We start from the raw sequence: 23,640 nt of genomic DNA, 5'->3' as shown, positions 1-23,640 counted from the left end.
TTTTGCCCATTCAGTATGATATTGGCTGTGGGTTTGTCATAAATAGCTCTTATCATTTTGAGATACGTTCCATCAATACCGAATTCATTGAGAGTTTTTAGCATGAAGGGCTGTTGAATTTTGTCAAAGGCCTTTTCTGCATCTATTGAGATAATCATGTGGTTTTTGTCTTTGGTTCTGTTTATATGCTGGATTATGTTTATTGATTTGCCTATGTCGAACCAGCCTTGCATCCCAGGGATGAAGCCCACTTGATCATGGTGGATAAGCTTTTTGATGTGCTGCTGGATTCGGTTTGCCAGTACTTTATTGAGGATTTTTGCATCGATGTTCATCAGGGATATTGATCTAAAATTCTTGTTTTTTTGTTGTGTCTCTGCCAGGCTTTGGTATTAGGATGATGCTGGCCTCATAAAATGAGTTAGGGAGGATTCCCTCTTTTTCTATTGATTGGAATGGTTTCAGAAGGAATGGTACCAGCTCCTCCTTGTACCTCTGGTAGAATTTGGCTCTGAATCCGTCTGGTCCTGGACTTTTGTGGGTTGGTAGGCTATTAATTATTGCCTCAATTTCAGAGCCTGTTATTGGTCTATTCATGGGTTCAACTTCTTCCTGGGTTAGTTTTGGGAGAGTGTATCTGTCCAGGAATTTATCCATTTCTTCTAGGTTTTCTAGTTTATTTGTGTAGAGGTGTTTATAGTATTCTTTGATGGTAGTTTGTATTTCTGTGGGGTCAGTGGTGATATCCCCTTTATTATTTTTTATTGCATCTATTTGATTCTTCTCTCTTTTCTTCTTTATTAGTCTTGCTAGTGGTCTATCAATTTTGTTGATCTTTTCAAAAAACCAGCTCCTGGATTCACTGATTTTTTTGAAGGGTTTTTTGCGTCTCTATCTCCTTCAGTTCTGCTCTGATCTTAGTTATTTCTTGCCTTCTGCTAGCTTTTGAATGTGTTTGCTCTTGCTTCTCTAGTTCTTTTAATTGTGATGTTAGCGTGTCAATTTTAGATCTTTCCTGCTTTCTCTTGTAGGCATTTAGTGCTATAAATTTCCCTCTACACACTGCTTTAAATGTGTCCCAGAGATTCTATGTTGTATCTTTGTTCTCATTGGTTTCAAAGAACATTTTTATTTCTGCCTTCATTTCGTTATGTACCCAGTAGTCATTCAGGAGCAGGTTGTTCAGTTTCCACATAGTTGAGTGGTTTTGAGTTTCTTAATCCTGAGTTCTAGTTTGATTGCACTGTGGTCTGAGAGAGAGTTTGTTATAATTTCTGTTCTTTTACATTTGCTGAGGAGTGCTTTACTTCCAACTATGTGGTCAATTTTGGAATAAGTGCAATGTGGTGCTGAGAAAAATGTATATTCTGTTGATTTGGGGTGGAGAATTCTGTAGATGTCTATTAGGTCCGCTTGGTGCAGAGCTGAGTTCAATTCCTGGACATCCTTGTTAACTTTCTGTCTCGTTGATCTGTCTAATGTTGACAGTGGGGTGTTAAAGTCTCCCATTATTATTGTGTGGGAGTCTAAGTCTCTTTGCAAGTCTCTAAGGACTTGCTTTATGAATCTGGGTGTTCCAGTATTGAGTGCATATATATTTAGGATAGTTAGCTTTTGTTGTTGAATTGATCCCTTTACCATTATGTAATCACCTGGTCTCTTTTGATCTTTGTTGGTTTAAAGTCTGTTTTATCAGAGACTAGGGTTGCAACCCCTATCTTTTTTTGTTTTCCATTTACTTTGTAGATCTTCCTCCATCCCTTTATTTTGAGCCTATGTGCATATACACTTTTAGTTGCTATATATCCCTAATGTATTGGCCTATATATCAATATGAAATGTCCTTATTTAGTAATAATCCTTGGTTGAAGTCAATTTTGTCTGGTATTAATATAGCCATTCCCACTTTATTATGCTGCTTGCATAGTACATATTTTTATTTGTTTTACTTTCAATCAATTTATGTCTTTGTATTTAAAGCACTTCCCTCATAGATGGCATATAGTTGAGTCTTGCTTTTCTATCCAATCTAAAGTCTCTTCCTTTTAATTGGAAAGTTTATTCCACTTCTATTTAATATAATTATTGAAATGCTTGGATTTAGGTCTTCTATTTTGCTCTCTGGCTTCTATTTGTCTGTTTTTGTCCCTCCTTTCTTCTTTTGTGTTGCTCGAATATATTTTTACTATTCCATATTAATTCCTCAATAGGACTTTGGCTATACCACTTTCCTTTTTACAAATGTAAATATGCATGCTTAACTTATGAGTTAATCATAGTTAATATTGTACTATTTCATATAAAATATAGAAATCTTTCAATGGTATAATTCCATGAACTTTTCATTCTTGGTGCTATGTTGCAATATATATCTACATATGTTTTAAACCTCAAAATACAGTATTATAAGTTTTGCTTGAGTTACATGTACTTTTTAATTAGAAGAAAAAGCATGCATAGTATTTTATATTTATGCACATATTTATCATTTCCAGTGCTCATTATTCTTTTCTGTAGATTCAGGTAACTAGCATAATTTCTCATCAGGCTGAAAATATTTCTTCAGTGTTTCTTGTAGTATGGATTCCCTGATGATCAGTTTTTATTCACTTGAATCAAGTCCTGTTTTCATTTTCATTTTTTTTTGGTTCTGCTAGATATAGAATTCTGGGTTAATAGCTTTTGTCATTTAACACTTACAAGATGACTTTTCATTGTCTCCTGGTATACACTGCTTATGATGAAAAATCAGGTGTCATTCATATTCTTGGTCCTCTGCATGTAATATGATAATTTTTCTTCCTGCTTTCAAGATTTTCTCTCTGGAATCCAGCTGTCCAACTATAATGTGTCTAGACATAGTGGTTTTTTTCTTTAATTCTGTTTGAAATTCATTGAGCATTTTGGATCTGAAAGTTTATTTCTTTCACACATTTGGAGAGGTTTGAGCATTATCTCTTCAAATAATTTTTTCTGACCCTATGTCTTTTCCTCACCTTTTGGAACTCCAATTACATCAATGTCAGACTGCTTGACACTGTTTCACAAGACTGAGTCTCTCTGTTTCTTTTTCTTTAATCTTTTTCTTTCCATTTTTCAGATCAGATTATTTCTATTGATCTATTTTCAAATTCATTTGCTCCTTCTTTCATTTTTAATCTTCTGCTAAGCCCTTCCAGTAAAATTTTCATTTCAATTATTTATCTTTCAGCTCCAGAACTTTCATTTAACTCCTTTTTACAGTTATTTGCCTGCTGAGATGCTCCTTTCTATTCATTCATTGTGAGTACTTTAAGTTCTTAAATGGATTTATAATAGCTGCTTTTAGAATTTGTCTGCTAATTGCAACACCTGGGTCATCTAAGGGTCAGTTTCTACTGACTCTTAATATCTTCATTATGACTCATACTTTCCGATTTCTTCAAATGCCTAGTGAATTTTAAAATTTTACACTGGACATCTGGATGATACATTGCAAAGTGTCTGGATTCTGTGATACTCCTCTAAAGAGCACTGATTTTTGTTCTGGTTGGAAGATAACTTGCCTGGCCTCTTCAGACTGTCAGCCCTCCAGTAAGCAGAAGCTGAAGTCTCATCTCAGTTCTTTTGGCTTCCGGTAGGATTTTCTCTTCTGGTCAGACTCACTGGGGTCCCCCTATATGTATAGTTCAGTGGTCAATCAAGAATCTGGGAAGAGTTTATACACAAATAATGAGGTTTGCCCCTTCTGAGTCTCCTTCTCTTTTAGGTTTTCATTCATAACTTTCCAGCTTCCCTACCGGAACTGAACTCTCTTCTGACACTCCAGGCTATGAGGACTGAAGAATACCCTCAGAATCTTAATTTCAGCTACTGTATTTTTCAGTTCTACAATTTTCATTTGATTTTTTTTTTTTTTTTTTTTTTTGGACACAGGATCTCATTCTGTCACCCAGGCTAAAGTGCAGTGGCATGATAATGGCTCACTGCAGCCTTAACCTCCTGGGCTCAAGTGATCCTCCTGCCTCAGCTTCCAGGGTAGCTAGGACTACAGGCACATGCCACCACATCTGACTAATATATATATATATTTTTTGTAGAGATGGGGTCTCTCTATGTTGCCCAGGCTTATCTTGAACTCCTAGCCTCAAAGCAATCTCCCTGCCTTAGCCTTCCAAAGTGCTGGGATTAGAGGCATGAGTCACTGTACCCAGTCCATTTGATTTTTAAAACAGATACTAGTATTCTGATGAAATTCTTCATCTTTCCTGTCTTCTTGATCATATTAATATTAATCATAATTTTAAAGTACCTATCTCATACATTCAGAATCTAGATTACTGTGGATCTGTTTCTGTTGTCTACTTTTCTCCTATATTTCTGGCTGTTTTTTCATTTCCTAGTATGCTTGGTAACTTTGGGTTGAAAGCCAAAATTTTTAATGAAAAATTTTAAGAGCTCTCAAGAAAGGATTGAATTGTCTTCTGGAAGGCAGATGGAATACAAGTCAATCACTTTGCTCTAGGTGAAATAGGTTTTATTAATAGTATTTGTGAGGGCTACTCAACTTCTCGTTCGTCCTTATTCCTACAGTATAGTCCTGAGGCCTAGGGTGTAGCCTATCGGGGTCCCAGTGGAAAGCCTGGAGTGTTTCCCATGACTCCTACCATTTGCTGTATTCCGAACTCTGACATTTGTTTCCTTGTATCACAAGATCATCAGAATCTCTGCATAGTTCACTGGCCTTTTAGAAGCTGCTTCCCATTTAGTTTCTTGGCATCTCATCCTGAATGCAGGTAGCTCAGCAGTAGGCAAATGTTTCAGCAAGAAATGACAGAAAGATTTTTAGGATTTCTTCTCTGTGATTTCCTCCCTCTGGAATATGGGCCCTTCAAGTCCCTGACACCTTGAAAGCCCAAACTCCTACCATGTCTCCCAAGCTCAGTGAGACTGTGGAAAGCCTATGCCTCTGGTTTTTCTTCAGCTTCTATTATCTTGCTCTGAGAACTGGCAAATGACTCAAGGTGGGGAAACTAAGGTGAATGAGGGACTCATAGTTTCCTTCCCCCTGGCATCTTAACCTATTATGTATTTTCTACTTGGTTGTTTGATGATGACTTCAAACCAACTTTTAATAATTTCCTAGATTTAATAAGTATTTTTGGTAGTAGAATTAGACCAATACTATCTATTATAAGCAGACAAAAAAATTCTCCTTGTTAACAACCAAAAAATATTTTCAATGATCTTCTTGTGGTATTCATGAAATAAATGAACCAAACGTATCCACTTCCCAGGGACAGCCAGGCTCATAAGCCATCAGAGCCATCATAACCAGTACTAACTGGTTTCCACATCAGCAGTCTCAGAAGAAAAGTTAATTGGTTGACAAAACTGAGAATCAGTTTTACTACCTTTAGGCTATTCAATATCAAAAAATTCTCGAAAGAGCACCAAGGAAAATCTTTTATTACTCATTGACCTTACTAATACCAATATAAATTTATTTAACTTCAACATGGTGGCTTCCATTGTTTATATTTATATGTACTTTCGATCTGGGTTTGAGTCTGTTTAAAAGATTCGCATAAATATCTTTGTATTGGCCAGACATGGTGGATCATGCCTGTGATTCCAGAGCTTTGGGAGGCTGAGGCAGGAGGATCACTTGAGGCCAGGAGTTCAAGACCAACCTGGGCAACATAGCAAGACCCCCACCTCCACACACAAAAAAATAAAATTAGTCAGGTGTGGTGGCATGCACCTGTAGTCCTAGCTACTTGGAAGGCTGAGGGGCAGAAGGATTGCTTGAGCCCAGCAGTTCGAAGCTTCAGTGAGCCATGATTGCATTGATTGCAACAGAATAAGACACTGTCCCTAACAAAAATAAATACATTTTAATTTATATTTATATGAGTTGGTTAGCACTATTATATGTAAGAACCAATAAAACTACTACTTAGTCTTTGAAAAATTCATAAACAAAAAATTATTATTTTACTAGTAAACTTTAAAGTAGAAAGCATAATTATTTAATGGAGGATGTAGTAACTGACAGCCAATAACCTGAAATCTCAACTGGCTTTATCCTTTATTACCCAGTCTAAACAATATTGCAATCTTCTTAATGTTTTTTATATCTTTATAATATAAAAATATATAAGATATACTATAAAAAGGACAAGATCCCCTGTCCCTTTTGTGCAATCAGTACACAGCCCTTTTTAAAAGGGCACACATACACCCGTGTGTATGTGGGGGTGTGTGTATATACCAATATACATAATAACCAATTCTTTTTCATATAATCTCTTAATAAGTAACCTACATGTCTAACAGAAAGCACTTACCTCATGCTAGTTCCTTCTAATTTGGTCTGTACCAAAATTGCTCAGAACTTATGGTAATATATTCAACGAAGGACTCAGAACCCACGGTGATGAATTATCTATTAGCCCTTTAATAAAAGGGGTACTTTCTCAACTAAAAAGTATGTGTATGGCATGTACATTTTAGTATCACTGATGAAGACTGAAAGGAGGGAACCAAAAAAGGAGACAGAAAGCAGAGAAAAGTAAAATAATGCTTCAAAAGAGGTTTTTTGTTTTGTTTTTGTTTTTGGTAGACTCACCCCATGTGGTTGTCTTGAGGATTTTATCATCCATCTGAATGCTGGATTGTGGTGGTTTCTGGTAGGCCTTGTTGATTACAGTCTCCTTTGCTGGGTCAAATATTTTGAATGAGGGAGAGAGATAGAGTGTTTCTACAGAGGCCTGGTTATGGAAAGTAGAATCTGACTTTGATATCCTTAAGTTGGGGCTGATAAACTCCTCTTTACTTGACGACCAACATGCTGGTAAAATTGTCAATGTTTTAAGACCTTCTGCAGCTGATTGCTTTTCTAAAGGTGTTTCCAAGAGGTTTTCTGTTACAGTATTTGTAAGGGTACCATCTGATCTCTTGTCCAAACTCACATCTGTCTGCCCAGATGGACTATTTTCTGAGACAGTAGGCACAGCATCTATAAAATAACAAATAAGAACTATAATCAAAAAATAAAACTGAAAATACTCTATTTCAAATCTGTTGCAATTTTAATAAATAGGATTTCTTAATGTCATAACAGAATTCTTTCCTATTTAGCCCTTCTGCTTTCTTACTATGCTTCTATATTCTGCCTATTTAAAGTACACCCAAGCTATAATTGACGCCTTAGTCATTTTGGTAGCTGCCTTCTCCCTCTCTCCTCAGTGAAGCACAAAGCAAGGAAAGCTTCAAATAACTTGTCTTTAAATATTTCTCCCTTCACCCACTTATCTGTTGCTGAAACCACCATATTTTTAGTACTTTCCAACTTTCATCTTTTTTACAAGATAAACTAGGGAAAATATGCCACATCATACTGGTCTATCCTTACAGAACCCTCAGCTACCAAAAAAAAAAAAAGCTTTCTCCCCCAAAATGAAGAATGTATTCTTCCACACAGTTTCTATATACAAGGCACATTAAAGAAACTCAATGCTTTAGGTAGAAGCTTAAGTTTAATAAATGCTTTGTCTATATGGAAGAAAGGAAACAATCTTTCAGAGATGTTCTGACAATTAGTAAAATGTAACTTCCACTGGGTTGGAGATCTTTGTCCATTCTAGTGGTTAATATCACTGAAGTACCTAGAATAGTCCCTAGAATATAACAGACAATATTTATTACAAATAGAAGACAACGAAGGAATTCTAAGAAACTGAAACTTCAGGTGGGCCTGATCTAGGAATGTCTATTGAATCTATGCGTCATAGACCTGGTCCAAGTTTCTAGATGCAAATTGCTAGGAACACTCTCAGTGCCAGGGCTTGCTCTGCAACAGCTCCATCTGAACGGGGATATGAAAAGAAAGACCATTATTTTTATGAGGTTGTGTTCATGAAATGAGAAGCGTAATGAGATAGAAGAGGGCGAAAGGAAGAGGTTATCTTTTGAAGCTCCCAAAAGGGACACAGAAATTGTGTGATTCACTATCGAGTGATTATACATCACGATGTATGTCATAAAATACTTCAGAATGCACATTTATATGCTATCCTCATCACTTTTGGGCTCTGTGTTATTAAAGAAAAAAAACTTTCCTTTGTCTCTAAAAACCTTCCTTTTCATTTTCATCTGCAGTTGGAGGTTAGCCTTAGCAAGAAAGCTGCTGGTATGTACCACAGAATTAGACAGTTCAAGAAATTTATATTGCTATCTTCACCAGAAATTCCATTTTTCCTCCATCCTCTCATCTTTTAAAATTCAATTCAAGTATCACTTTCTCTTTAAAGCCTGCCCTGACCCTCTTCTTTCCTCACCCTATCCTATTATTGCCTATCTTCACATGTCCTGTTTGAAGCTCTGTGAGTAATTATAACAGTTCATATCTCATTTATTACAAGTCTTGTCCCCTACCTGACAAAAGTCTCCTTGAGGAGACCTTACAAGGAATCATCTTCATGTCCCAGCACCTAACAGTGCCATTCCCAGAGGACAGGTTCAATGAATGCTCACTGGGTGCAAGGGAAACTGAAGCACAAAGATGAAAGAAAAAGTAACGCCTTCATTTTTCTAAACTGAATATAGTTTAACTGCTTAATAATGATGAAAGGAAATAGGTAGATGAAAAGAACCTCTCCTAAAATATTCCTAATTTGCATATGACTGAAATATATTTAGATGATTGAAAGTCTGTTAAAAATACTAATATAAGCCAAGCGCAGTGCCTGTAGTCCCAGCTACTGGGAGGCTGAGGTGGGAAAATCACTTGAGCCCAGGAGTTCGAGATCAGCCTGGGCAACATTGTGAGACCGCATTTCTATGAAAAAAAAAAGACAAACCCAAACTAATATATTCCTAGTAGAATACTGGATTACTAGATTTATGGTATTTCAAAGTGACTTTGCATACCACCACATTTATATCAAAGCATTCTTTAAAAGTGAATTTTAGTTAAATATTTTTCCACTGACTTTCATTTTACATCTGAGAAAAACAGGACAAAAATGTTTTGCTCTATATGTAACAAGAACATCTTAAAATTTAGCAATATTAAACTAGGACATTTCAGAATGACTAATCTTTCTGATGAAAATATTCACAGCACTTAATCTAAATCTCAAAATTGGGATGCATAAAGTTGTCTGTATGGCTGCCATTTTAAGGTTTAGAAAAAAGTTTAAAATGAAACAAATGAACAAATCCTTACAATTCAATGAAGCAAACCAGACAGAAGTCATTCCATTTCTATCCACCCCCTTTCCCAATAGCTGAGGAAGAACAGGCTGCAATCTTTTGGTTGCTTGGTCTTTTGCTAAAGTTGCTAACTTTTTAAATGAATCAAATACTCTGACCTAGAAGAAGCCAAATGAAAAATAATGATTTGAAATGCATAGTACATTATTTCAAAGAGAAAAATGTTTACTTACACAGAAAGCTAAAGACTCTTGAAGATTCTAGAAAGCAAGTTGTACCAGGTTTCTCTTCCATCAGCCTTTGTCCACCTCTGCTGTCTATGCAATGCGTCAAATTATTCCTCTCCAATTCAATTACTACTTTATAGTTTATATTTGAAAATCCTTCAAAAACTGCCTCTTGTGTCAGTGAGAAAGTACAAATTCCTTGGGTTTCAAAGGCCCTCCATTGCTTGCTTTCTATTGCTACTCAACAGGAAACAAACCCTCAGTCAGGCCATTCTCCCTGTCACTTCATATGCCATGAGCATTTAGGTCCATTTAGCTTCATTCTCCATGTTAACACAGGGCTCTTGACCATCACCACTGATTCCCCACCCTGCACTCCAACACAGGAATACCCTCCTCTTCTCTGCCTATTTAAATCCTTTTAAACCCTACTGTTCCTTAAATACTACTTCTAGAAGCTATTTCCAATCATGCCTACCACTCTATCTTAATCCTTCCCTTCTCTGAGGTAATATTTCTACAAACTAATTTTTCACTTAATTATATGCTATTTAGTGCCTATCACGTATCTTAAGTTCCTGCATTTTGACTTTATAACCTGCATCATGCTTTTGCATATAGGAGGTGTCAAATGTTTGTTAAATTTAGCTATGTCTTAATTTATAAATTATTTAATATCAACTTTATATGTTGATTTTGTGTATAACAATGTATACTGTATTTGAAGCCTAAAAATAGGAATGGTCCACCAAGAAATAATTGTTAGTATCCACTATTTACACTGGACTGTATTAAGACGCAGGACGTATGCATAAGTGGAAGTCACAATTCCTATTGTCAATGAACGAATGTCAATGAACAATGAATTTCTATTGTCAATGAACAAAGTACGGATTATGTATATATAGATAGAGACATGTACACATACAAACTTGTGTAAATGTACACATATACACACAGGTATGTGTATGATAAACACATAAAAATAACTAATAATATAAGTTACCAGTTCAATTTCACAGTGTCTAAAAAATTGTAGCTTTCCAATAAATGAATGAACAGGAATATACTTGCTCAACAGCAATTTGAACATGTTTTAGTTTGGATACCCCAAAAGGCAGACTTGGATGCAAGTAATTTGGCCAGTGATTTGAAGAAGCACAAACAAGGGACCGGGAAAGTTAAAACAAAGAAGGGACAAAAGTCAGTAAAGAGTATATTAACAAGCAAGTTACTGTTGTGGGAAAATGAGGGCCACTCCTGTTGGGTTGCCTCAGAACTGTTCTCCCAGGGATGAGAAGGTGGAATATTTTTTCAATAACTCTTACTATCACTGGTTGAGGGTTAACTCTGGGCATTAAATCCCTGCAATTTCCAGGCTGCCCTGCACTTACGATAAACAAGTCTAAGGGCTCTGGAGACAGCTCCTGGGTAGAGAAGAAGAGAAATGCAGGTACTTTCAGTGTAAATGGGAACTGGTCACCAAGGCTGCAGCAGTACTCAGAGGAAGGTCAAGAGAGTATGGGGTGGGGCATCAATAGTACCAGCTACAAGATATAATCACTCTCCCCTACTTTCTCAAAACCCACTGAAATGACAGAAGTGGAATAAAAAGGCATCAACCAGAGGGGAAATAGAACAGAAGAGAAGAGAGGACAACAAAAGATAAGAAATGTCAACAAATTTTGTGAAAAGGAGAAGTTTGTGGAGGATTAGAAGCGGCAAAACCTAAATGCCTGTAGAGGAGAAAGCCAATCTGATGGAAACCAGTTCTCACAACATAACTCCAGAAAGTTTTAGAAACTGGGGACTGGGTATCTTAGAGGTCTGAGAACTTTGTAGCTTTGTTTTGGGGAAAGCATCTTCATTCAAAGATAGTTGTATCTTGTTAGGTAGAAAAAGAGGGTTGTTTTTGTTGCTTGGAAATTTAAATGTGTAGAATGCGTATGATGCTGAGTAGGCAATGGATGGGCTGTGCAGCTACTGAGCTGCTGTGTCAGCTTCATACTCACACCCTTCTATACTCTTGCTTTGTGATACTGGAGCTGGGACACCACATACCACGTTCATACTTTGCCAGTTAGCTTTTTGTTAGGTGCTGTCAACAAGAGGTGTCAACAAGAGATAGATGGGAAGGTTAGAGTATGAAGAGAGGACTTGCTGCTTCCTGTTTGTCCCCCGCTCCTGACTACAACACCCTTGCAACGCTTCTCCACTCCATCAGTGGGGAAGATGGAAAGAATGCGTTCTTGCCAGTTTGCACTTTTCCAACACTTGTGGAAGCAGCCTTATCATACTTTTAATATTAGCACCCGCCAACCAGCACCCCCTCCTAAAAGGCCTGGGTTACCACCCCATAGAGCCCCTTCTCCAAGCTTCTAAATTTGAATAACTCCTCCAGCGTTAGGGCGGGTGACTTATCCCTGCAGTTGCTACCTTCATGATATCCTGGTACAGGCTGAGTGTCCCTTATTGGAATTGCTTGGGACCAGAAGTGTTTTAGATTTTGGACTTTTTCAGACTTTGGAATATCTGCATTATACTACCAGCTGACCATACCTAATCTGAAAATTCAAAATCTGAAATGCTCCAACTAGCATTTCTTTGAGTATGACGTTTGAGCATTATGTAGTACTAAAAAAAATTTTGGATTTTGGATTTTCCAATTAGATGTGCTTAACCTATACTCTTTTTTTGCCCTTTCTGTTTTTAATACTTAATATTTTTGTATTAAATTCTCTCTATTGTATCATATTTTTGTGATAATGGCAGAGTAGTTTCAAGTGGAACAATTCTCCTGTAGATAACAGCCAGAAAATTAGAAAATATACAGAAACCAATAACCTGAAGGCATAGGAGGGGGACCAAAAGTAGGCAGAAACTAGAGAGGGAGAAGAGTTAGAAGGCAGAGAACGCTGGGGAAGTTTGCTGTTTTTCCAACTTGCTACCCTGAATCCAGCCAGCTCTACAGTGATTGGCTAAAAGTGGGCTAAAACCATAGTCTTAACTGGCTTGTAAGAACCAGAAAACAAGATTTGAAGCTACCACAGCACTGGAAAAGGGAGAAATCTGGTAAAAACAAAACGAAACAAAACTACAGAGAAAACCATACCTGCTATCATTATAGTCAAACTGCTGATAATCAAACATAAAAATGAAAATCTTGAAAGTACCCAAAGAAAGATGACCCATTCTATATAAGGGAAGAATGAGATCAATGATGACTAACTTCTCATCAGAAATAACAGAGGCTAGAAGATAGCAGAATGACATCATTTTTTTAATGCTTAAAAAAAAAAACTGTCAATGCAGAATTCTATATCCAGCAACAATATTCTTTAAAATTGAAGGCAAAAATCAAAACATTGTAAGATAAACAAAAACTAAGAGAATGAATTGCCAGTAAAAAAAACTTTATAACAAGAATTGCTAATGGAATTACTTCAGGTTGAAGATAAAGTATACCAAATGGAAAGCTGGATCTTTGGGAAGAAATAAAGAGTTCTAAAAATGGAAAATATATAGGTGAATGTAAAAGACTGTTTTTACTCTTATTTTTTAAAATAAAATATATGTAACTCTTTAAAAAAAAGTAACAATTTGTGTGGAGTGTTATAACAAATGTAAATATAATTTAAATGACTATAGCAGCAGTCCCCAAGCTTTTTGGCACCAGGGACTGCTTTTGTGGAAGACAATTTTTCCACAGAACAGGGTGTTGGGGGGATGGTTTGGGGATGAAACTGTTTTACCTCAGATCATGTGGCATTAGATTCTCATGAGGAGTGTGCAACCTAGAGCCCTCGCTTTACAGTTCACAATAGGGTGCTCCTATGAGAATCTAATGCCGCTGCTGATCTGACAGGAGGCAGAGCTCAGGCGACAACGCTAGCTCACTTGCTTCTCACCTTCTGCTGTGCGGCCCAGTTCCTAACAGGTTACAGACTGCTACCAGTCCATGGGCCGGGGCTGGGGACGCCTGGACTATAGCATAAATGATGAGATGGTAAATAGACCTATATGGTTGTAATATTCTTATATTTTATATGCAATGGTGACACAATATTAACTCTAAATAGACTGTGAATACCTAAAGGTATATAATTTAATCCCTCGGTATAACTACCAAGGCTGATAGGTAAAGTGGAATTCTAAAAATTATTGACTTAGCTGAAAAGAAGGAAGGTAGGTAGGAACAGAGGAACAAAACACCAATGAAACAAGGAGAAAGTAATAGAAAAATAGTAGTTGTAAAGCCAACCATTTCAATAACCACAGTAAATGCAATTAACAGGCACAAATTTTCAGACTGGATAAAAAAGATCTAATTATATACTGTATACAAGAGACACCCTATAAAAACAACATTGCAAATGGGTTGAAAGTAAACGCTTTATAAAGATATACCATGGAACGATAAGTATAAGAAAGCTGAGTGGCTGTATTAATATTAGATAAAATACACTTTAAGACCAGGGGTATTTGTAGAGATAAAAAGGCATATTTCATAATGACAAAAGGGCCAATCATCTGGCAGATACAAACATAAATGTATATATGCCTTAGAACAGTGCTTTAAAATACATGAAGCAAAATCTGACGGAATTAAAGAACTAGCTAGGCGCAGTGGCTCATGCCTGTAATCCCAGCATTTTGGGAGGCCAAAGCAGGTGGATCGCTTGAGCCCAGGAATTTGAGAATAGCTTGGGCAACATAGTCAGACCTCGCCTCAAAAACAAAACAACAACAACAACAACAAAAAACACCTCGAGAATTAAAGAACTAGCTAAATCCAACTAAGTCATATTTAGAGAGTTTAACGCCCTTCACTCAGTGATGGATAAAACAAGTAGACAAAATATCAGCGGGATCTAGAAGACTTAACATCAACTACCTCGACCTAATAGACATTTATAAAGCTCCTATGGCAGAAAACACATTTTCTTTGCAAGTGTGCAAGTACCCGTGCTCTATTCACTGAGATGGTCCATGTGCTGGACTAAGTCTCAATAAGCTTTAAAAGCCCAAAGCCTTCTATTACGTTCTCTGGACACAATGGAATTGAATGTAGAAATAACAATGTACTTAGCAGAAACTCCTAAATATTTGGAAATTTAGAAAACATACTTCAAATACTCATGGGTCAAAGAAGAAATTTATACATTTTAAGCATGTACAGTTTATTGAATGGTAATCATACCTCAGTAAAGCTGCTAACCTCATAGCTGGTGTATTTTTTGGTCTCCTGACCAGATTCTGACATATATAATGCTTTAGGAAAATTATTGCTGTATCTTTAATTGCAATTCTCTGGGGTTGGGAGATAATAGAAATAAGAAAACTAGGAGACCAGTGAAATAATTCAGATTGTAAGGTTAATTTAATACCAAAATAAGTACTAAGCAACTACAAATTCAGGCATTGTGTTAGGTTTAGAGGTATAAAGATATGTGAGAGATTCAAACAAGTGATGTCTGAACCAAGCTGAAAGCATGAGGAAAAAGTCAAGCAAGAGAAGAAGGACACAAAGATGTCCAAGTAAAGGGAACAATTTCAGCAAAGAAATGAAGGCTGTACACAATGTGCTGTGTGGTAGTGGCCGGGCAGGTACAAAGCATTCAGCATTACGAGCGCACAGTGCACACAGAGAGCAGAGGAGCTCAATCTGGAGACATAGATGGAACCAGGGCTGGCAGACGTTTTGACAGACAGGATTGATGAGAAAGAATGAAATTGAAATCTTAAGACAATTTCTTTGAAACTCATTCCTCTTCAGATGCCTCCAACGAACTTTGCTGGCTCTCCTCCTATTTGTCTAAGCAATCTTCTCAACATTCTTCCTGGCCCTGTTTCCTGTGAAATGTAAACACTGTCTGTCCTTGACTTTCCTCTTCTGCCTCTACAATCTCCCAGGGTGATGTCATTTATTATTATACTTACACTAGATCTAGACGGTCACCTGTGGACAAGTAATTCACACATTTTAATCCAGAACCCTGACCTCTGCTGAGTTTTAGCCCTAAATATCTACCTATTTATCTGTTCAGGGAAGTCGTATCATCCTCCAGCCTCCTCATCCTTGGGTGTTTGCTTCACCTCTGTAAATATGACCAGCAGCTTCCCAGTCACTCAGGTTATTTTGGAACTATGGTTGTTACCACAGCCTCTAAGAGGTCTCTCCAGCTTGCCCCTCAGGCCACTCTACACAGGCCAGTCAGAGTGAGCTTTCTAAAACGAAAATCAGATGTTATTTCTCCCCAACACTTCTTCAAATTATTTAACATGGGTTACAAGGCTCTGCATAGATTAGTCCCTATTTACCTCTCTTGCCTCATCTTGTGCTACTATTCTAAAGCTGTAGGATCCAGCTATACTTCTTTCAGTCTTCAAATTCTATGCTCCCCCTCAGCACTAAGCCTTCACCTGTGCTGATCTTTTTGCCTGAAATGTTCCTTGTCTCTTTATATCAAACTGATTTTCAGCTTCCAGATTCATGTCCCTTAAAAAAACATATGTTTCCATACCTCTGTGTTTTTGCTCATGCTGTTCCCTCAGCCTAGAATATCCTCTTCCTCACCCTTCTTTTCCATCAAAAATGGTTTCATTCTTCAAGGCCTCATGCAAACACTACCTCCTTAGTGAAATCTTCTATCCTTCATGTTAAAATGAATCTATTTTCTCTGCTATTACATAGTACATTTTCCATTGATTTCATTATTTCAAATATTCATTCATTTGTCAAATGTTTATTAAGTACAAGGATGTCTTAGACACTATTATAAGCTCTGGAAATACAGGGGTAAACAAAGTTATTATTTATAACTTCTTATATGTTTATAGAGCCGTCACCTATAGGGTACTGCAAACCCCTCAAGTCACAGATGCTATTCAACTTGTTCAACCCACAGGCAACTAGCAGAGTATACCTGTAGTCACTTGATAAGTGTGTGTTCAATGAATCGTAAGCTGGATGATTTGGTCATTAAAAGAGACTCAACTATAGAGAAAGGAGAGGTCTTTACTTAGTCCCTTTGGTCCCAGAGATCAGGTGACTTGCTCAGGATCACACAATGATTAAAGAGCAGAACTAGAACTAGAATCCCAGATTCCCAAATCCCAAATCAATGCTATTTACTAGGGGAATAAAAGAAGGAATAGAGAAGTATGGGAGAACCATCTGCACCAGGTTTTTTCTTTACTAACAATTCTAACAGCTTGATGCGTACGTGTTCATAACCATAAAGCGACTCGATTTCCCCTTGGGCTCACTCCATTTGTCCCTGGTGCTGCTCCTGGAGGTGCAGGACCAAGGGAATGGGAATGGAGTTGAGTCAGCACACAGATGGCCTGTGTATCTGTGCTGCTTGCCTTCTCCCAGAAAGACAGCTTTGGGGAGATGCTTTCTTGAATATATATAATGCAGCATTTGTGGAAACTTTTCTGAAATCCACAAGAACTTGAGGAGATTTGATGGAGAACTGCAATGAATACTGTCTTTTTTTTTTTCTTTTTAAGGGGTTGGGGGCAGGGTCTCATTCTGTTACCCAGGCTGGAGTGCAGTGGTGCGATCATGGCTTACTGCAGCCTGGCCAGGTTCCCACCTCAGCCTCCCAAGTAGCTGAGGACCACAGGCACATGCCACCACATCTGTTTAATTTTTTTTAAATTAGTTGTAGAGACAAGGTCTTGCTATGTTGCCCAGGTAGTCTTGAACTCCTGGGCTCAAGTGATCTACCCGCCTCAGCCTTCAAAAGTGCTGGGATTACCGGCATGAGCCACCACACCCAGCTGAATACTGTCTTTGTATGTTTGAACACAAATATGTAAATGTATACTCTGTAAACACTAAACTGATTGTTTCATGAGGACTTTCCAACATTTGCTGGGAGAGAATTTCTCTGAATTTCACTGAAAAGACAGAAGAGTACAGGTGAATTAATGTGGTTGTCTTGCTTTGTCTGTCTTCTCATTTTCTTTCCATTTGAACCTGAATGTCAAAGAGCTTTGTTCTCGAGGATCTATCCAGCTGACTCCTAGACAGGAAGCCCAGTATTGAATTATGAGACTATACCCAGTATTCTTTATCATACAGTGCTTTTATACCTGCCAATATACCTGACTGATGTAAGATGGGACTTTAACACATGAGTCTCATTAAAGCTGGCTTGATGATTCTTGACAGTTATCTTTTAGGTATCCTTTAGTTTATTCCCTATGTAAGACATCAGGCTGCAAATTTAAATACAGACTATCATGAAAATGACTGAAGTAGGAAAAAACAACGAAACACCTCCATGCTTTGAGCCGAAGGACACAAGAGAATAGCTAAGCTGTTAAAGTAACTAAGAATACTTTTGCCAGTTTGCAGATGACGATGAAATCTGTTGAAAGAGAACTTCAGATTTGCTTCTGAGTTAAGAGATTTTGTGTGCAGATAGGAACATTCCACCCTGCTACCTCTTTTTCATTTTGCAAGAATCCCATTGCATTGTTTCAGGTGTTACAATCAGTGTATATTATTTTGTATTCATTATTGTGAATCTAGTAGTGGGGTTATATTCCAACAGAGTTATTGCTATGATCTTGCCCTTGTTCTGATACATAGTATCCAATTACAGCTACAAAGCAGAGAGCTGGCAAGCAGGACAAAAGATGGATGCCAAAATATGTCTTTCTGTAGTTTAAAAATGTGTAACTGAAGGAGCTTCTATTTTAGTAATTAAGTCAACAGAGGAAATAGGACCTGAAGGTAATAATAAGGCCATTTTGCTAAGAGGCCACAGTTATAAATTATTAATATAGAGGAGTGATTTAAATTGCTTATTAAATTTATTGGTTTAAAAGACAAGCCACTAAGTTAAAATGAATATTGAATGTGCAACTTAAATAACATGCTCGACATGAAAATTGTGTATATGTGTGTACACAGTTGTAGGTCCTGAGAATTTTATATATCATTACATATAATTGTAGTGTATATTATACTCAAATATTAAGAAAACATAGTTTTAAAACATAACCATGAAATATGGCAAAGCATCATTTACTACCACTTCAATATAAACTTGAAATAATGGCTTAATTTCTCATGGACAAATACAGATCTGGACATATGTAAAGGTGCTTTTTTTCATGTAACTTGCTTCTTCTATAAAGGTGCTTTTTAAAATTAAGTGGTCAGCTAAAGACTTTCATGCCATTAAAATGGATTATAATGAATGGATTATAAAACAGGTAGAGGGTGCTCATTATTAAATTTTAAACCATAGTTAAGGTTCCACCAATTACAAAAACCATAATTTCCCTCAATAGATTATAGTTATAAAAATGAAAGCTGAAAATGTCTTTGTGAAGGTGGCGATCTTTATCTATTGCAATGTTTCCTGTGTTTCTGCTAGTGAGAGTTTCAACGGAGCCTGGTCTCTGGCATGTGGATGGTCTCCCTGCTCTATAAAGCATGCCAGGCTGAACAAGATGAGCAGGTGCCTGAGGGCACAAGAGTATGTGGCCATCAGGCCAACCCTTAAAATGACAATAAAACCCTACAGGTGATTATAGAAGAGTAAAAATTTAAGATAAATTGGGTCAGAGGTTTAATTCTGACATGAATTAAATATATGAGATGCTTGAAAAGGTGCCTGGCACACAGCAAACTCTATTTAGTCATGGTTATTGGTAACATGAAACAGTCTGAAGAAGTGGGATTACAGGGAGTTCCTGCCATGGCCCTGACTGGAAGTGGATGTGAATGTCAACAAACCAGGTGCTCTCCCTTCCCCATAGATACTCCTGTATTTATGATCTGCAAGCACGATGCATTCTCTTGAACCTGCCAATTCTCGGAAGGGGGGTATTGAGATCAAGAGAACTGGTATACTATGTAAATATGACAGTGAAATGAAGAACTACAACTCTCAGACATATTCCCTATTAGATATATGGACCACTAATACACTTTTAAACTTCGACACAGAGTAAAAATCACGTCTGTCTGCAACACTGAAACAAGCCTTTAAATATCACTTAGATCATAAATTCAGATGAAGTATTATTTCTTGTGAAACATAAATGTTCTATTATTCAAAATAAGCAAAAAAGACACCTATTAAAACTTTAAACATTACAGTATACCAGAGAACATGCCCCTTTTGAAACACCTTACTGAATACCTAAGATGGCAAATACCATTTCTCTTCTTCTGGACAGAGGCAGTTGTATGGTCCTTGTTCTTAAAGTTCTTTGCTTATATTTTTATAATGTGACTTATAGGACTATACTATAATTTATCTACTAATGTTTCTGTTACTCTTTTTATTTCCATGCCTTCCACATATCTTCATTCATGCAACAAATATTTTTGAGGACAGATCGTGTACTACAAACGTGCGCAAGAATACAAAAGCCAGAATAATTAGGCCAGTGAAGCCTTTAAACCTTAAAATTATTAAGCACAGAAGATAAAATAACTACAGATATACTTAATGTGGTTAGAGAAATAAAGTATTTCTGAAAGATGTGCAAAGTGTAAGAGATTATAAAAGCAGGCCAGGTGTGGTGGCTTATGCCTGTAATCCTAACACTTTGGGAGGCTGAGGCAGGTGGATCATGAGGTCAGGAGTTCAAGACCAGCCTGGTCAACATGGTGAAACCCCGTCTCTACCAAAAATACAAAAATTGGCCAGGCATGGTGGCGCATGCCTGTAATCCTAGCTACTCAGGAAGCTGAGGCAGGAGAATTGCTTGAACTCAGGAGGCGGAGGTAGCAGTGAGCCAAGATCATGCCACTGCACTCCAGCCTGGGTGACAGAGCAAGACTCTGTCTCAAAAAGAAACCAAAACCAAAACCAAAAAAACAAAACCAAGCAGATTTAACAAAGATCCAAATAGAACTTCTAAAAATGAAAAATAACAACTGAAATTTTAAAATAAATTGGTGAACAAGAGCTGGGAGAATTAACTACCACCAGACCTGTCTTACAAGAAATGCTAAAGGGAGTTATTTAGTTTGAAAGAAAAAAGACAGTCACATGAAAGAAAAAAAAAAAGAAAAGAAATTGGAAGGTATAAAACCCACTGGCAAAATTAAGTACATGGACAAGCCAGAATACTCTAATGCTGTAACTGTGTTGTGAAATCCACTTCTAACTCTAGTATGAATCCCCAAAGACAAATCTATCAAAGACAATAATTGCTATTGCCACCTGCTAACAGATGGGTAATATAAAATATGTAAATTGACACAAAAGTCAAAATGTGGAGGGGATAAAGTTAAAGCGGAGAAGGTGTTTTTTTTCTCATTTTTTTCTTTGTTTCTATTATTTTCTTTGTGATCTAAAATAAGTTGTGATCTAAAATAAGTTGTCATCTCTTTAAAATAATTTGTTATATCTATAAGATGGGTTTTTTTTTTTTTTGGTAAGCCTTGTGGTATAGATTCACTTAAAATGAAAAGCAATTAATTAATACATACTACCAGAGAAAAGCACTTAACCACAAAGGAAGATAGAAAGAAGTTACAAAAGAACCAGAAAGCAAGCAACAAAATAGAAGTAATAAGTCCTTACTTAACAATAATAATACTGTGGGGGCTGTGTGTGGTGGCTCATGCCTGTAACTCCAGGACTTTGGGAGGCCAAGGCAGGTGGATCAGTTGAGGTCAGGAGTTTGATACCAGCCTGGCCAACATACTGAAACCTTCTCTCTACTATACAAAAAAGATTAGCTGGGTGTCATAGCATGCACCTGTAGTCCCAGCTATCCAGGAGGCCGAGGCAGGAGAATCACTTGAACCTGGGAGGCAGAGGCTGCAGAGAGCTGAGATCATACCACTGCACTCCAGCCTGGGTGAAAGAGCAAGACTCGTCTCAAAAAAAAAAAAAAAAAAAAAAAAAAAAAAAAAAAAATACTGTGGACTGAATTCTCCAATTAAAAGGCACAGAGTAGCTGAATGGATAAAGAAATAAACCCAACTATATGTTGCCTACAGGAAACCTACTTCACCTGTAAAGACACACATAGACCAAAAGTGCAGGGGTATAAAAAGATATTCCATGTAACTGGAAGCCAAGAAAGAGTAGGAGTAGCTATACTTATATCAGATAAAACAGACTACAAACCCAAGTCTGAAGAAGAGACAAAGACAGTCACTATATAATGATCAAAGGAGTCAATTTGGCAAGAGGATATAACAATTATAACACTGGAGCTCCCAAGTATAAAACACAAATATTAAGCTGGGCACAGTGGTTCACGCCTGTAATCCTAGCACTTTGGGAGGCTGCAGTAAGAGGATCACTTGAGGCCAGGAGTTCAAGACCAGTCTGGCCAACATGGTAAAACCCTGTCTCAACTAAAAATACAAAAATTATCTAGGTGTGGTGGTGCATGCCTGTAAACCCAGCTACTCGGGAGGTTGAGGCACAAGAATTGCTTAAACCTGGGAGGTAAATGTTGCAATGGGCTGAGATTGTGCCACCGCACTCCAGCCTGGCAACAGAGAAAGACTCCATCTCAAAACAAGAACCAGTAACAAGATCAAAGCCGTAATAAAAAGTCTCCCATCAAAGAAAAGCCCAGGACCTGATGGCTTCACTGCTGAGTTCCACCAAACATTTAAAAAAGAACTAATAGCAACTCTACTCAAACTCTTCAAAAAAACTGAAGAGGAGAGAATACTTCCTAATTCATTCTATGAGGCCAGCATTACCGATACCAAAACCAGACAAGGACACAACAAAAAGGAAAACTACAGGCAAATATCACTAATGAATATAAATACAAAAATTCTTAACAAAATACTAATAAACCCAATTCGACAACACATTAAAAAGATCGCCATGATATGTGAGGTTCATCTCAGTGATGTGAGGATGATTCAACATACACAAATCAATAAACATGATGCATCACATCAACAGACCAAGAACAAAAGCCATAAGATTATTTCAATCAATAGATGCAGAAAAAGTATTCAGTAACATTTAACATCCTTGGAACATACCTCAACATAATAAAGGCCACATATGACAAACCCACAGCTAACATGGTACTGAACAGGGAAAAATCGAAGGCCTTACCTCTAAGATCTGGCAAAACATAAGAATGACTGCTTTCACCACTTTTATTCAATATAGTATTGGAAGTCCTGGCCAGAGCAATTAGGCAACAGAAGAAATAAAGGGCATCCAAATTGGAAAGAAAGAAGTCAAATTAGCCTTGTTTGCAGATGACATGCTCTTATATTTAGAAAAAAACAAATATTCCACAAAAAGAATTGTTAGGACTGACAAATTTAGTAAAGCTGGAGGATGCAAAATAAACATACAAAATTCAGTAGCACTTATATATGCCAACAATGAACAATCTGAAAAAGAAATCATAAAAGCAATCCCATTTACAATAGCTACAAGAAATACAGCATACCTAGGAATAAATTTAACCGAAAAGTGAAAGATTTATACAAGAAAAACCACAAAACACTGATGAAAGAAATTGAAGAGGACCCAAAAAATTGGAAAGATTTTCAATGCTCAATGACAATAGTAACAAAAGCAATTTATGGATTCAATGCAATCCCTATCAAAATACCAATGACATTCTTCAGAGAAGTAGAAAAAACAATCCTAAAATTTATATGGAATTACAAGAGACCCTGAATAGCCAAAGAAGTCCTGAGGAAAAAAGAATAAAGCTGAAGGAAAATTTTAAAATTTACTACAAAACTAGATTAACCAAATCAGCGTGAATTAAAAAATAGATGTACAGACCAATGTAACAGAATAGAGAACCCAGATATAAATCCATACATTTACAGCCAACTCATCTTTGACTGTAAAAGGTGCCAAGAACACACAATGAAGAAAAGACAGTCTCTTCAATAAGTGGTGCTGGTCAAACTGGATAACTGTAGGAAAAGAATGAAATTAGATCCCTATCTCTCACCACATACAAAAACCAAATGAAAACGGATTAATGACTTAAGTCTAAGACCTGAAACTATGAAACTACTGAGGAAAACACTGGGGAAACACTCTAGGACATGGACTTGGGCAAAGAGTTTTTTGTGTTAAGACCACAAAAGCTCAGGCAACCAAAGCAAATTTAAACAAACGGGATTACATCAAGCTAAAAAGCTTCTGCACAGCAAAGGAAACAGTCAACAAAGTGAAAAGGCAACCCACAGAATGGGACAAAATATTTGCAAACTACCCACCTG

The 23,640-nt window shown here is 37.0% G+C and overlaps 1 protein-coding gene across 1 annotated transcript in view; it reads right to left on the bottom strand.

Moving 5' to 3' along the window:
• ENTHD1 (ENTH domain containing 1) overlaps positions 1–23,640 on the bottom strand; it is a 150,036-nt gene that overhangs the window by 20,046 nt on the left and 106,350 nt on the right. Inside the window, exon 6 of the mRNA XM_007975853.3 lies at positions 6,611–7,000. Coding sequence (XP_007974044.3) covers positions 6,611–7,000 — 390 coding nt within the window. The remainder of the gene's footprint in view (positions 1–6,610; positions 7,001–23,640) is intronic.

This window comes from Chlorocebus sabaeus, chromosome 19 (genome assembly GCF_047675955.1).
Source record: "Chlorocebus sabaeus isolate Y175 chromosome 19, mChlSab1.0.hap1, whole genome shotgun sequence".
NCBI lineage: Eukaryota > Metazoa > Chordata > Mammalia > Primates > Cercopithecidae > Chlorocebus > Chlorocebus sabaeus.
The sequence above is the reverse complement of the archived record's forward strand: the minus strand, read 5'-3'. Positions and strand labels throughout refer to the sequence as shown.